The sequence below is a fragment of the Micromys minutus genome (genome assembly GCF_963924665.1).
Source record: "Micromys minutus genome assembly, chromosome: 13".
NCBI lineage: Eukaryota > Metazoa > Chordata > Mammalia > Rodentia > Muridae > Micromys > Micromys minutus.
In genome coordinates this window covers 57,893,916-57,909,860 of record NC_137982.1, presented here as the reverse complement: position 1 = coordinate 57,909,860, position 15,945 = coordinate 57,893,916, and the positions used below count along the sequence as shown (strand labels likewise).

Here is a 15,945-nt window from a genome sequence, read left to right as displayed (position 1 = left end):
ATGTTAGAGTTCTTGGGTAGCATTCAGGAAGCCCTGGGTCTGATTTACTGCAAGGTATAGAGTAGGTGTGGCAGTCCCCAGCTGAAATTCTTGGATTCAGGACCCAAAGGCATGAGGATGAAAAGTTCAAGATCCTCCTTGGCAACACAGTTAGTTTGAGATCAGTTTAGGAACCGCCAGACACAAGCTCTAGTCAGGGGAACTAGGGAGCCCTAGAGAGAGCTGAGTGATTAAGAGTACTGGTAGCTCATGTATGAGACTCAGACTCAGTACCTGCACTCAGACGGAGGCTCATAAGCATCTGTTTCTCCATTCAACTCTGGGTTTACCTGGCCCTGTGCTCTGCACTCTTCTGGCTCTGTAGTCATATGGTACAGTGACATACACATAGGCCAACACCCATACACTTATGGTTGAAATAAATTCTTAAAAATAGACAAACTGTTTCATATTACTTTATTTTTAAACATAACAGTATAATTACATCGCAACATTATTAGATTTAATAAATGTCGAAAATGATGTCCATCCAAAACTCCCATGTCTTTTTTCATTGCTCTATTTCACATTTGTTGACTATTTCTTTTGTTACTGCTTGCTCTTAAATGCTACATGCATATATGTATGTGTGTATACATATTTGTTCTAACCTACTCTGTTAGTATATCACATTAATGTTTTTATTGTATTGTATTTATTTTGTATTTATATAGCCAAACTGAGTGTATGTACCTAGCAAACACTATTTGTCAAGTTTCTGTATTTCTTAGATTTTTGTCTAGTGTCAGGGTTTGAGTTTTTCTTCTGTCCAGTTTAACATGTTGTATTAGTTAAGGTTTTATTGCTGTGAACAGACACCATAACGAAGGCAATTATTATAAATAACATTTAATTGAAGCTGGCCTACAGGTTCAGAGGTGCAGTCCATTATCATCAAGACAAGAGCATGGCAGCATTCAGGCAGGCATGGTGTACGAGGAGCTGAGAATTCTATATCTTCATCCAAAGGAAGCCAGGGACAGACTAAGCATCCTCAGACAGATAGAAGGAGTGTTTCAAGGCCACCCACTTCCAAGATACACTTCCTCCCACAAGGCCACAACTTCTAATAGTGTCACCCCCTGGACCAAGCATATGCAAACCATCACATTCCACTCCCAGGCCTCCATAGGCTTGTTCAAACACATGAAACCATACCTAAACATAGAAAGTACATTTAATCCAACTTCCATAGTCTGTAGCAGTATCAACAATGTTAAAAGTTCAAAGTCTCCTCTGAGATCCTTCTATTTAACTCTAATCTTTGAATTGAATCAGTCAACCAGCTGGGCAAACTCCAAATTCTGCCATCTCCCTGCCTGATGTCTAAGCAGTTTTCAGATATTAAACTCCTTTTTCATCTGTGTTTACTGCAACAAACTTCTTTCTCTAGGGCTGGTTCCACTCCCTTTTAGCAGCTCTTTTTGGTAGATATCACACTGCTCTAGCATCTTTAACATCTTTGGGTCTCCAAGGTAGCCTCAATGTTACAGATTTTCATTTCAATGTCTGGGATCCACACATGATATTCTGGGTTACTCCAAGGGCTGGCTTCACTTCTCTAGCTCTGCCCTCTGTGACACTTCAAGCTCAGGTTGATCCACTACCCCTTTGCTATTCTTGGTGATCATCCCATGATATATGTCTAATATGCTGGGGGTTTTTTTTGTCACAACTAGGCTTCACAATAGCCTCTCATAGGCTCTCTTTATGATAACAAGCCTCAAATCCTTTATGTGACCACTTTGATCCTGCATTGTCAACTACAACTGAGGGTGCACTTTCACCAATGGCCTTCCATGGCCTCCCACAGTCCCAAGCTTCAGCTGTTCTTCATGATACCTTCATGCCTTTAAAACCAGTACCATCTGGGTGATTCTTACACATTACCAAGTACAACTGCAGTATGAGGTACAACCTTGGCTATCTCTGGAACACAGTTTTTTTTTTTTTTTTTTTTTTTTTTGGCCTTCTCAGAAAACACTTTCCAGAAGATTTCACCACAGTGATGCTGATCTATTCTTAATCACCATTAATTTCTTAGCTCCAGCTAACCAACATCAATAGTCCCAGTAGTCTCCTTTTACTCTTGAATATAAAACCGGAGCCACAAGACAGAAGCTGCCAAGTTCTGCTGCTTGAACATGCCCACCCCCCCTTGTTCTATTATATTATTACTAGATTCCTCTTTTCTAACTCCTTCACTACCTAAGCTTGACTGTCCTGGATCTTGCTCTGTAGATTGACCTTGAATTTAGAGATCTCTTTGCCAGTTTCTTGGGATTAAAGTTGTGCACCACGACACCTGGATTTAAGTTTATCTTCACCTAGAACTTTCTCTGTTCTAGGATGGCCTTGAACTCACAGATCTGCTTGTCTTTGACTCTGGGATTAAAGGTTTGTACTAAGTTGCCTGGAGCTAATTTAGTTGGATACTTACTTTCTCAATTCTATATAAAATTTCTGAACATAGGATTTACCTCCATTTCATTTACTGGTGTCCCTTTAATACTCGAACCATATATTTTGTATTTTTCCTTTATCAACATGCTCCTTTTCATTAAAATGTTCTTCATAATGTTGAGCTTTAGTAACCACACAACAGAATTTACACCAGGCTCTTTTGAGACTTCCTTTATCAAAGCAATTAATATAAATTCTTCATTTTAAACTCAGGTAGACTCTTTGGACAAGGGCAAAAATCAACCATGCTCTTCACCAAAATACTACAAAAACAGTCTCTTGACCACATACTGAAATTCTCCACTGTAACCTCTTGGGCCAAATGGAAACAATTCAATTCACCCTAAGTAACAATGTCTTCCATATTCCTACTAGGATACTCCATCAAGTCCCATTCAAAGACTTCTATAGCCTTCCAAATCACAAGTCCCCAAATCCAGATTCTCCCAAAACAAAAGCATGGTCAGACCTATAACAGCAACAAACCAGTCCCTGGTACCAACTTCTGTCTTAGTTAGGATTTTATTGTTGTTAACAGACACGATGACCAAGGCAAGTCTTATAAATAACATTTAATTGAGACTGGCTCATAGGTTCAGAGGTACAGTCCATTATCATCAAGACAAGACAAGAGCATGGCAGCATCCAGGCAGGCATGGTGCAGGAGAGTCATACTTCATTAAAAGGAAGCCAGGAACAGACTAAACATCCTCAAACAGCTAGCTAGAAAGAGAGTCTCTAAGCCAACCCCCAGAGTGACTCACTTTTTCCAATAAGGCCACAACCTCTAATAGTGTTACTCCCTGGGCCAAGCATATGTGTATGTATATATATATATATGTATATATATATATATATATATATATATATATATATATATATATATATATCACAAATGTGCATTGTTCTTGTTCAACTTATGCTGAGTTAGCCATGTTTCTGAGCTTTTAAGGGTATAACTAGTTGCACTCCCAGGAGACAGACAGTCTCACTGCTAACTTCCTGATCTTCTGGCTCTCACAATCTTTCCACCCATCTTCTGCAATGCTTCCCAAGCTTTAGATAATATCCTGTTTTGTAGACATAGCCACTAAGAATAAACTAAACATCTTTTCGTTTTAAGTAATTAGACATATTTTAAAGGCTTTCAAGTACTCACTGCATGTCCCCTATGCTCATATGACATAATTATATCAAATGTCAAATACTGTATTCAATAGTTTGTTTTTAATTTTGAGACAGAGTATCATTATGATGTCTTGGATGGGTTATAATTTCTAATGTAGATTGAAAGATTATTGTTCTCTGGCCTCTGAAGTGCTGAGATTAAAGGTGTGGGCCACTACACCTGCTCACCACCCAGCCACAATTTTTTTTTGGGCCACTATGGTGGTAGAATCTTTCTTCAACACCATTACCATACAGGGCAGCAAAGAAAGCTTCTCCCTCAAACCCACTTTCCTTGTTTTGATTTGGGTTTACATGAAATTATAAGAAATAATATCCATGAACTCAGGCTGTGCTCAGTCTCCTTGTGTAGCTGGAGTTGACTTTGAATGGACCTCCCACCTCAGCCACCTCAAGCTGCCAGAGCTGATAAGTGGCAGAGCACCAACCTCAGAATTGAACTCCAAAACACATTCATAGTGTTCAAAGAATAACTTGGGGTTCGTTTGTTCTAAAACTTTCTCCATTATCAGGCATAAATTAAACCCTAACTCATATTCAGAACATAAAAATATATAGATGTGCTGATTCAATATAGTAATCCTCTCAAGAGGAAGGATGAGTCAGAAGAATTGCTAAGAGTTCAAATCAGGATTAGCTCCAGAGTAAGACCCTGTCAAAGAAGTAAATTCCATGCCAAGTAAATTAATAAAAAAAATAAGTCAATTAAAAAATAAATGAGTTCAGTGTTGTGATGTGAACTCATTCATGGACTCGAAATATTAATCCCAGAGTTAGGATTCTGTTTTTTCTTTCTCCTTTCTTCCAAGGAGGTTTGGTTTAGTGATTATTGACAAAAGACAAAACAAACAAACAAACAAAAAAAAAAAAACCAAAAAAAAAAAAAAAAAAAACCTATACGATAATATGGGTGGGGCAAAATTATCCAATCAGATGTCAGAATTTGTTAGGGAAAAAGAAGATAAAGGGATAAAGGTCTATAAAGGCATCATTGGAGCCAAAGAAGACAGTCAGATCCCTGCAGTCTGTCACCTAGTCTTAATCAGGTAAGTCCTTTGCTAGGCAAGGATACTCTAACTGGTTCACAGACATTTTAGAGATACAAGTCTACTTAGGGCATGCGGGAGTCTGTCTTTTCGTTTGGACATTTGACTCCTTCAGGTCTGCTTTCACCTCCAATGTCCTCTTTGCCTGGTTGAATGCCAAGTATTGGGGCAGAGCCTCACAGTTCTGTACATGCTCTATTAGACCTGGCCAGGAAGCTGTGAGCACCCTGATGGGTGAGATGACTTATGTGTTCTTCCATGTTGTGTTTCATATCAGCTGAAGGTCTTGTGTTTGGTTGGTTTTTGAGATACTCTGTAATCCATGAACCTTTAAATTTTAGGCAGATCTCTGTCAGCTTCCTAACAAATGTGAGTCCTGTTGGGAGATAGTTAAGTGTCTTTAATTATGACTTGCTTGGTGTGAATTAAAAAAAAATATTTTACTCTTTGACATACACATAGCCTCTAACATACAGAAATATACTAGCTTCACCCATAAAAGTGTAAAGATTTAGTTCCTAAATGAATTTTGTAATTTCCCATTCTGTTTGGAGACAAGGTAACAATTTAGAATGCGGTGTCTAAAATGAAAATAAACACAGGGTGACTTTAAAGCATCTTCTAGCCTCTGCTACCTGATTATTATAATTATGGAGTAAAATCTGTTCATTTAAATTTTTTTAGAACTTTTTAGTTTGTATTGAGTTTCATTTGGTCATAAACTTTCTAACTTAGGCTGACTTTGTTAATCTTCCTCCTTGTACTTCAGGAAAAAAATTGATTATAGGACAAGGGAATATTTATTCATATCTAATGCTTATTAAAGTTTTATTTTGTAGCCCGTACTGGCCTTCATGTCAGTATGTGTCCCAAGCTGATTTGAATACATTATATTCTCAATTAAATCTCAGTGTTGGATTTTTTTTAGGTATTTTTCAAGTTAACATCTTAATTGGGGTGAAAGCTAGGGAATCTTGCATTCAAGGCAGCCGCTCTAAGTAATTTTATTTTTTATTTTTAAACTATATTTTAAAACACAGGAGTTAATATTCTTTAAAAAATTAGAGTGATGGTCCAGCAGATGAGATATCACATTGCTTGCTCTTCTAGGAGTCCTTGTTTCGTTTACCAGTACCCAGGTCCGGGATCAGATAGAAATTTAATGCATCTAATGCTCTCTGCTGATCTCAAACACTGCATGCTAATAGTTCTCATAAATACATGCATTACTGATCACCATATATACATAATGAAGAGCATTTTTAAATTTGAAATAGCTTTTTCTTTTTTGTTACTATTGGATATTCTCTGTATTTACATTTCAAATGTTATCCCTTTTCCCCTTACTTTCTTAACCCCTCCCATTCCACTTATCTCTAGGAAGATACTCCATCTCCCAACCACCCTTTCTACCTCAGAGCCTTCTAATTCCCCTACACTGAGAAAACATGTCTTTACTGGGCCAAAGGTGTCTTCTCCCATTGATGTTATACAATGCTGTCCTCTGCTACATATGTAACTGGAGCCAAGGGTCTCTCCATGTGTGTTCATTTGGTAGTTTTAATCCCTAGTTCTGGAGGGTTTGTTTGGTTGATAATGTTGTTCTTCACATGTGGTTGCAGACAGTTTCGGTACTTTCAGTTCTTTCTCTTGCTCCTTCATTATGGACCCTGTGCTCAATCCAATAGTTAGCTGCAAGCATCCTCAACTATATCTGTATGATTCCGGCAGAGCTTTAACATCTGGCTTCTAAATGGGTTGAAGTTTAGTTTAATTTTTTTTTTTTTTTTTTTTTTTTAATGAGACTTGGTTTCTTTGTATATCCCTGGCTGTCCTGGAACTCTCTGTAGACATGGCTGGCTTCAAACTCAGATCATCTACTGCTCCTTCCCAGAGGCTGGGATTAAAGGTGTGTGTACTGCACCCAGCTACTTGAATTTTTTTTAACAGTATCTTATAAACAGGCCTGAGGGAATTTTTCTTAGCCGGGACCAAAAGACAGTGATTATGCAGACTGTGACTGTAGAAATGTAGTTGCTTCAGCCTGATCAAATGACACGTTTACTACTCAAAAATAAAATAAAATAAAATAAAATAAAATAAAATAAAAATAAATAAATAAATAAATAAAAGGTTTCCAGGTGGGCTGCATCTATATTGCTGAGTTCCCAGTGCTGGGGATATAGGGCATCCAATCTCCTGTTCCTGGATATCCTGGGGCACATGAAGTGAACTTTATATATAAAATGAAAGAAAAAGGTTAATTTGATTGTAACTCTGAAATTTAATGCTTGTCATGCAAGAGTCAGGATCAAAACCCAGCACCAAACAACATTAGCCAAAATCAAAGGGACTATAGGTCTATATTATTCTTACTTGTTTTTGTAGTTTTCAAAGGCTTTTATAATAGGCTGACCTGAAATTCAAAGACAAGATAGACTACAAGGAATCCTCCTGTCTCTGGCTGTAATGTAAATTGAAACTTTAAGTTTTTGTTGACAGCTCAACAAGACAACAGGCTGAGTAAAAAGGTGGCATCATATTGAATGGAATTCAATTTTAGGATCTCAGAATGGGTCTGAGTCCCAGCTTGGATTACATAAACGGCTCTGGGCTAAATACTGAAATCCTGTCTTAGGAAAAACAAATAAGCTTCTAAAATAGAGACAGGACCCCTACACACATCCAGTTTGTCTTATGCTCTAAAGTACTATGGCATAGATATGCTCCCCACACATGGCTCTAAATTTTGAAAATAAAAATAAGCTGGATATGGTAATGAACTCTGTAACTTCCAGCACTAAAGGAGGTAGAGGCAGGTAGATTTCTGAGTTCAAGGACAGCCTGGTTTAAAAGTGAGTTCCAGGACAATCAGGCCTACTATCCTGATAAACAGCCTTGAAAAATAAAGGAAAAAAAAAGAATAAAGAGGGCTGGAGAGGTTGCTCAGGAGTTAAGAACAATGGCTGCTCTTTCACAGATCCTAAATTCAATTTCCAGCAAGAACATGGTAGCTCACAGCCATCTGTAATGAGATTTGATGCTTTCTAGTGTGTCTGAAGACAGATTCCACGTACTTATATAATAAATCTTTAAAAAATATTTAGGGACTGTAGGGATGGCTCAGTGGTTAAGGGCATTGACTGTTCTTCCAGAGGTTCTAAGTTCAAATTTAAGCTGATACATTGTGGTTCACAATCATCTGCAATAAAACCTGATGCCCTCCTCTGGTGTGTCTGAAAATTGCTACAGTGTACTTATACATAATTAATAAAAAGAAAGGAGAAAGAAAGAAAGAAAGCATATACAGGGAGTGGGATGTGATGGTTTTCATATGTTTGGTCCAGGGCATGGCACTATTAGAAGGTGTGGCATTGTTGGAGGAAGTATGTCACTGTGGAGGTGGGTTTGAGACACTCCTGGGTGCGAGAGCATGGCCAGTCTGTTCCTGGCTTCCCTCAGATGAAGATGTTGTAGTCTCCACACATACACAATGCCTGCCTAGATGCTTCCATACTCCCACCTTGATGATAATGGACTGAACCTCTGATTCTGTAAGCCAGACCCAATTAAAAGTTACTTATATATATAAAAAAGAAAACAAATAGCTAAATGCCATGTTTTCTAGATTCTTCTCTGTCTTTACCAGGCAGGATTAATTTGTGCTTAATAAGATCTATATGTGTTTGTTTTATACCTTTTCCTATTGTTTCTAAAAGGTGGTTAATGTTGATTTTTCTGTAAGAAATGGGCTCTGATTACTTGCTCAATTCCCCCTTCCAAAGGAATATGGAATTCAGAATAACGTTGGAACTGGATTGGACCATCCTGAAAATAAATGAGGGTGAAAGGCTATAAATGCTGCTTGTCTGGGGAATTTGCTTTTGAGACCAGCACATAGGGAGTGAAATAGGGAAAATTTGAGTATCCATTATGGCAACCCTGATGGTAGATGCTAACTAGACTTATAAGAGAGCCACTGAAATGCATTTCCTCCTAAATTCTTCCTCAGGATCATCTCTCTAAAGAGCCATCAGAATGGATAATAGTACCCCAAGCACACTTGAGAAGCTGGCTATACGGAACTTGGTGTGGTATGACTTATTGACTATTTCCGATCTGATGTATCTACCAAGGCAGTTCTTCCCACCTCTGTTCAAGGAGGCTTACAACCGAAAAAGAGCCAGGATGATTAAGCACCTGGTGGAATACTGGCCCTACCCTTGCCTTCATGTTGGGTTGCTGATTCATAACCCCAGCTTGATGACCTTCCAGGTTATACTGGATGGATTAGACACATGGCTGAAAAGGAAGTATCGTCCAAGGTAAGCCAACATCTGCACTTAGAATGTGGTGAAAGTTGGATCAGAGTCTAAAGAGTCAAAGCTTTTGAGTCATTCTAATAAATTAAATATTTAATAAATTAAATAAATATACAGTTTGTTGAATATGTGTCACAGAAGAATGACCTTTTTCCATGTCTCCATGTAGGGCTGACATGTAGATCAGTCACCTTTAATCCCAGCACTTGGGACAAAGATGCAGGTGAATCTGAGTTTGAAGCCAGCATAGTATATATAAAGCTACATATTCAGGGATACACAGTGAAATCCTGTCCTGAAAAGCTAAAACAAAAATAAATAGGAGCTGACAAAATGTCAAGACAACTGAATGGAGGAAAATAGGACAGGTCCTTCAACAAAGCTCAGGCAAAGTGACCTTGTTGGCAATTCAGTTTGTATTGGAGATCTAGCAGTGAAAACTGTAGGGATATGGAAGGTAGAAGAACAAGGGACAAATAGGATCAGGATGATGTAAAGAAAAGTGTTTGGTCTTAATTTCCCTTCTGACACATCTCTTATCTTACCCACAGGTTATGCAGGCTTCAAATGGTTGACTTGAGGAATGAACACCATGCCTCTTCAGATATGCAAGATAGAAGAGATGGTAGAGACCCTTTAGTAGAAACTATGTTTAAGGATCAAGTATTGGAGGGGCATTCAAGATACATAAGAAAGTATCATCTGAGGGTATTCAGGGACCTTTCCTTTATGTCTTCTCTGCATGAAGATAAACACCAAACACACTTGTTGCAGTGGGCAAAGGAGAGAAAGGATTTTGTTCATCTGTGCTGTGAGAAGTTGGAGATTGGAGTAATAGAAGTGTCTGAGTTCAGGAATGTGTTCAACTTTTTACAGCCAGAGTACATCAAAGAGTTGGAAATGGATACAGTGGGCAATCTGTCCAAACTGACAAAGTTTGTACCTTGCATTAGTAAGATGAGAAGTCTTCAGAAACTCATGCTAGTACGCTTCTTTGGAATAATTACTCACACACCCAAGGAGAAGGGGAACATCACCAAGATCATGTCTCTTTTCTCCAAACTCAGGAGTCTCCAGCATCTCACTTTTGATGATATCTATTTTCTCAAAGGCCACATGAAGGAGTTTTTCAGGTAAATAAGGTTGAAGTACTGTCTTTGTCAGCACTTTTACATTAGAGAGAAGTGGGCACTAATATCTGTTTTCCAGTATATATTTTACTGTGAAGAATGTGTAAGCATGATCTTGTTCCATGTTAAGTGACTCAAGTGTTCACATGAACACTCACAAAGCTGAGCAATGAAATGTGGTAGACTGTATGGAGAGAGCTGCCATTGTAGAATTCCAGTATTCTGATTCAGATCCAGTGAGGTTTCCTGCATAGTAATCCTGTCTAACCTAATGTCAAAGAACGGGGAAAGAGAAGAGGCCACTACATAGGAAGGGCTCAGGTCTACACTGCTTCCCAGGTGAGTTCTGTGTTCCATTAGGTTTAGGAGAGCAGGTCCTCCACTTCTAATTCCTAAACAGTATAAGTCTCTTTGAAGATGAAACCTGAGCTACATGGATCTGGCAATGCAAAGGCTCAGTTTGAGGGCCTGGGGTAAAGAATGAAAAGGTATAGAGATTTATGTCAGTAAGTCAGTTATTTTTTCAGAAGGCACTGTTGTAGTAAATTAAAAAGAAAATATGCAGCACCAATTGTCCACTCAATGCAGAGCTGGAAGTTCTGTGAGCCAAAAAGCACAGCTCTGCCTGCTGCTATCTGTCAACAGAAAGTGTACCCTGGTTCCTTCTGACCTGGGTGTTCCATGATCTTCCCACTGTGCTAATTTCACTCACTTTCTTTTGGCAGTTTGAACCATGCTTTGTATATACACATCTCAATTCTTTTGCAAGTTTTATGTGTACCCTCACTATACATCCTTTTCATGCACATCCAGCCACATTGAACACACCAGAATACTCCTAACACCCTGTATTTATAGCAGAGAAAAATGACACCTGCCACCGTGTTGGCTTCCATCTACTTCCCCTTCTATGTCTTCCCCCGGCTCCCTTGATTTCCCTTTCTTCTTCTCCTTCTCTGCCTTCCTATAGGAATTTCCTACCTGTACTTCTCATCCAGTGATAGGCTGTACCCAGGTTGTTGTATAATGACATCATCCTAGAAGACTTCTTGATATTTTGACATGGATTCCAACTTTCTTCTTCCTGTGATCACTCTTAGCCTAAAATTCAACTCTGGATCTCTGCTTGTCAGAGAAAATCAGAAGAGCTGGCTGTGGAATGAGCCAAACACACCATGAAGGTGGCTGTTATCCTCATGTCATATGGTGCAACTTAAGTAAGCCAACTCCCAACAGGCTACACTGAATGCCAACTTATGTTCACTCTGAACCCAGCCATGTGATCTCTCCCTAGGTTTCTAGAAGCTTCATTGCTGTCCCTCAAGATTACCCGGTGCAAGTTTTCTCAGTCAGATTTGAAGTCATTCGCCCAGCATTGGAACTACAATGAGCTTAAGCATCTGTGTTTGAGAGGCTGCACTTTAACCTACTTGAACATCTTTCCTCTGAAGGTTTTTTTAAAGAATGTTGCAAACACACTGCAGATACTGGATTTAGAAGATTGTAGGATGAAAGATTTTCAAATCAGTATCCTTCTGCCTGCCTTGACCCAATGCACCCAGCTCACTAGCATCAATTTGTATGACAATGACATCTTCATGGATGTTCTGAAAGACTTTCTCCACCACACTACCACCATGAGCCAGCTGACCACAGAAATGTACCCTGCTCCAGTAGAGGTCTATGAGTTGGGTTATGTTGAAGTAGAGACATTTTCTCAGCTTTGTGCTGAACTCATGGGTGAACTCATGGCTGTAAGGCAGCCCAAGTCAGTCTGCTTTGGTTCCTATTCTTGTTATGACTGTGATAGACGTTATATCTATGAAAAGGAAGTCAGACTTTGTGAATGTCATGACTAACAACAGGAATATTTCTCTGGGTACTAACAAATTAATTCCTAGGAACTGGCATCTCATCCTGAAGACCCAAAATAAATGGATTTGGACATTTGTCAATATGATGCAAAGAAAATGGTCCAAACTCTTTTCAGGACTGATACTTCATTATCATTCTCCTGTCTTTAAAATTATGGTCAGATCCTAAAAACCTGATATACTTTCTGTGATAAGTTGCCCAGTTCTTTTGATTTGGGTTTTTTTTTTTTTTTTCTTTTACACTTTTCTTTTTCTATTTATTTATGTTATTCACATGAGTACACTATATCTGACCTCAAAATCATAGTAAGAACAGTTCTTTGAGTGTCCACAGTAATAGAGAGATACTGTCTTGTCTTACCTTGTATCTCATATGACTATTCATTGTTTTGTGAATTATTCTGAAGTATTTTGTGAAGTAATCCCCCTTCTGCATCTGTCAGATGGGTCTTGTGTAAAGGCTTCAAAGTAACAATGTATGCAAAGCTATATCTTAAGGGAAGTAGTTTTGGTGAAAGAGCAGCATATTGTAATCCAGGGTATTCGGGCAAGTAGGAGCTATCCAGACATCAAAGATAGTTGAAACAGAACAAAACAATAGAGAACAAAGGAATAATGTCTCAGCAACCCTTTTTAATCACTGTTCTTTCTATTGGTGCATCATAGTGTAGACTGGCTTTGAATGCCTCCTCCTCTTCTCTACACTTAGAGATTAAAGAGGTTGCTGATAGATAACCTTAAGGCCTATTTGTAGACCACCTAAATGTGAGACTTTGTTCTTTAGGGTTTCCAGCCTTTGAGTGTCCTACTGCCCATTAATAATTCCAATAGTCATTCTCTTCTCTAAAACAAATTCCAGTCCCTAGGAACAACATAATTGATGTGCCTAAATCTAGCCATTGTGTTCCCTTCTGTCTTTACAACCAAGTATTAATAAATAATTTGGCAACCTTCTTTTTGTTTTTCTTTTTTTTTTTTTGTTAGGTTGATTTAAAAATATATATAATTATCCAAGAGTGCTCAATGGGCAAAGGATACTAAGTACCAAGCTTGACATTATTGGAATAGTAATTGAAGTGAGAGGATTTTAATACAGTTATGCATTTCTCCCTTCCATTTATTAAAAACTCTTCTGTATGCCCCTCATGGTTTCTGTTCAAATCTGACCTTTTTAAAAGGTACTCATATGTATATGTACATATAAATATTTTTATATCTTGCTCTATCTGTATAGTGTCAATTAAATATATGATTTCAGGGGAACCTAATATACTCTGAAATAAAGTGAATGTCTAACTGAAGGAGGAGTGGAGAGACAGCTCTGAGGTTCAAAAGCACTTGTCATTCCAGCAGGCTAGTAACCTTTGCAGTGGTTCACAACCCTGTGTTCCTCCAGTTCCAAGGGACCAGATAACTTTGTTATCTCCACAAGCAATGCCTGCCTAAACTTGTTAAACAAACACACACACACACACACACACACACACACACACACACACACACTTAAACAAGTACTCAATATTTAGACAGAATAAACTTAGAAATTTTGGACCTGGGTTTAGTTTCTAGAACCCAAGTCAGGAACTTCAGAAATGCTGTATCTCCAGTTCCCCTGTATATGTTATTTCTGAAGTCGCTTCTCCTACAGACATCACAGGTGAAGAGAGGGTCAGGTCTCTTCTGATTCTCCTAACTCCCCTGCAGCCTTCCCACTCAAGCCCTTAGGGCACCGAGGTTCAACTCCACTAAGGCGTTACCCCTCCAGGCAAAAAGACCCCCAGAAGCCCAAGGGAGTAATTTTCATGTACCATTTGCCAATATGGATCTTTACAATTGGATCATTATAATTTATAGCAGTCCCTATTTTGAAAATGACCATCAGCTCTCACAGGTCTTCTAGATTCAATCATGCTGATTCACCTGCTCAGCTGGGATAACTGTCAACATCTGCTCCAGGTGATCTTCATGATAGAGGAGAGAGGACCATAGAAGCCACCCAAACAATTAATTCCAAAAGCAACTTGGAAACAACTTCCCTCAGAAGTTCAGGCTGATGCTGAAAGACCCCTGGATTGGGGAAGCCTCTTACTCTAGTACCGGGAAAACTCGAACCCAAGAACTCACAGAGATCCAATCTTGGTGCAATCAGGCAAGAGGTTTATTGGGGGAGGGGTGCTCTGGGAACAACACATATCTTTCGCAGGAGATAGAGGAGTCAATGCCAAACTCAATTAGGGGTACAAATTTATAGGGGAAATTACATAGGAAGTTAGCAACAGATACATAACAATTTCATTGGTTCATTTAAATTGGCATACTGTCTGTTTTTGGATATGATTCAACTCCAGACCACTCTGTTTTGGGGCACACTGACCTTCATACTAGTTTTTCTCTGGACTGCAGAGGCAGACCTTATCGAGACCAGGTAGTCTTCAGTTTTTGTTCTTAGCCTTGAGACATACTTGTCCTCTAGGCAGGGTTTGTGGGTGCTAACTTGAAATTTTAACTCTTTCGATACTAATGCACCCTTTCCTTTGACTCCACCCAATTGAGATTTTAATGCAGCTGAAGCTAATGAGAGGTTCTGGGTCTAATTCCAGATTTTGATGGGGGACCTCCAAGAGGCCACAGGCCCACAGATTTATCTAATGTAAACTTGGTGATTTAGGGAAAGAAAAACAGGCCCAGGGAATATCTAGAAGAAAATTTTTGAAGCTTAGAATGCCTACAATTCTTTTGACAAAGGAGCCATGAGCATCAATCAATCAACCTCTGTGAACATGACTTTTGTTAACCAAAGCTCCCCTGACACATCTTAGAAGCTTCAGGCATTTAATGGCCTGGTGGCCTACCTCTGGTATGCAAAAGACAATCTCTATTTGCCTTTGAACAACAAGAATTGGAGAGACTCCAAAGGACAAATGATTAGACTTGCCTCCCTCAAGGATTCAAGAACTGGACAAATACCTTTGAGAAAGCACTAAATAAGGACCTATGAGTACCAGCAGGCCCATCAACAAATAACTGAGCTCCAGTATGTGTTGTGGGTCCTCAGTATGGAGGCATATCAGGAGGCCACACGAGACTTGCTACGGGAACAGAGTCAATTTGGCTACCCACTCTCTGCTAAGAATGTCCAGCTTTGTCAACTTGAGGATAATAATCTGGGCTACATATTTAAGTGGGGGTGTGGCCAATGAATGCTGTACAACACCCAAGAAAACAGGCCATCCTTAATTTCCCCGTCCCAATAACCCCAAGGCAAGTGATACAGAAATTTCTGAGATCTGCAGGGTTTTATATTTTTTGGGTGCCAGGTTTTACTGAGATAACCAAACCATTACATGAGACCATATAAACCAAGAAGACAAAAGAGAATGGAGCTCTGAGATGGACATAGCTTCTAAGACTCTAAGAAAAGCCTGCACTGGCTTTTCCCTCCTGGAAATTTACAAATCTTTCCAACTGTATGTTGATCTGAGAAAGTAGATAAGAAAGGGTCTGCTTACCCAGACTTTGGGACCATAGAAAAGACCTGTCACTTATTTACCTAAGAAGCTGGACTTGGTAGCCCAAGGATGGTCAACATGCCTTTGTATCATAGTTGCCACTGCATTTCTAGTCAAGGAGGCTAACAAAATTATCATGGGAAAGAAACTTGCTATTACCAAACCTTGCGCTATTTACCAGACCCTCAATAGTCATCCCAGACTGAAGATGTTCAATGCCAGATTTGTGAAATTTCAGGCTCTACTTTTTAACCCTCCTCACATAATGCATACTCTATCATCTCCTCTAAACCCAACCACCCTACTACCTGACCTATCCTTAGATGTGCAGCAGGACTGCACTATCCTTCTGGGACACATTCAGAACATCATGC

At 39.1% G+C, this 15,945-nt stretch overlaps 1 protein-coding gene across 1 annotated transcript; it reads left to right on the top strand.

Annotated features, from left to right (window-relative positions):
* Positions 1-4,596: 4,596 nt before the first annotated feature.
* Positions 4,597-12,047, top strand: LOC308429233 (preferentially expressed antigen in melanoma-like protein 7; the record flags this gene model as incomplete). Its single annotated transcript, XM_080927965.1, has 4 exons — positions 4,597-4,736; positions 8,873-9,061; positions 9,610-10,191; positions 11,483-12,047. 4 exons carry the CDS (start codon positions 4,597-4,599, stop codon positions 12,045-12,047), a joined length of 1,476 nt encoding a protein of 491 aa, XP_080784091.1.
* Positions 12,048-15,945: the final 3,898 nt, after the last annotated feature.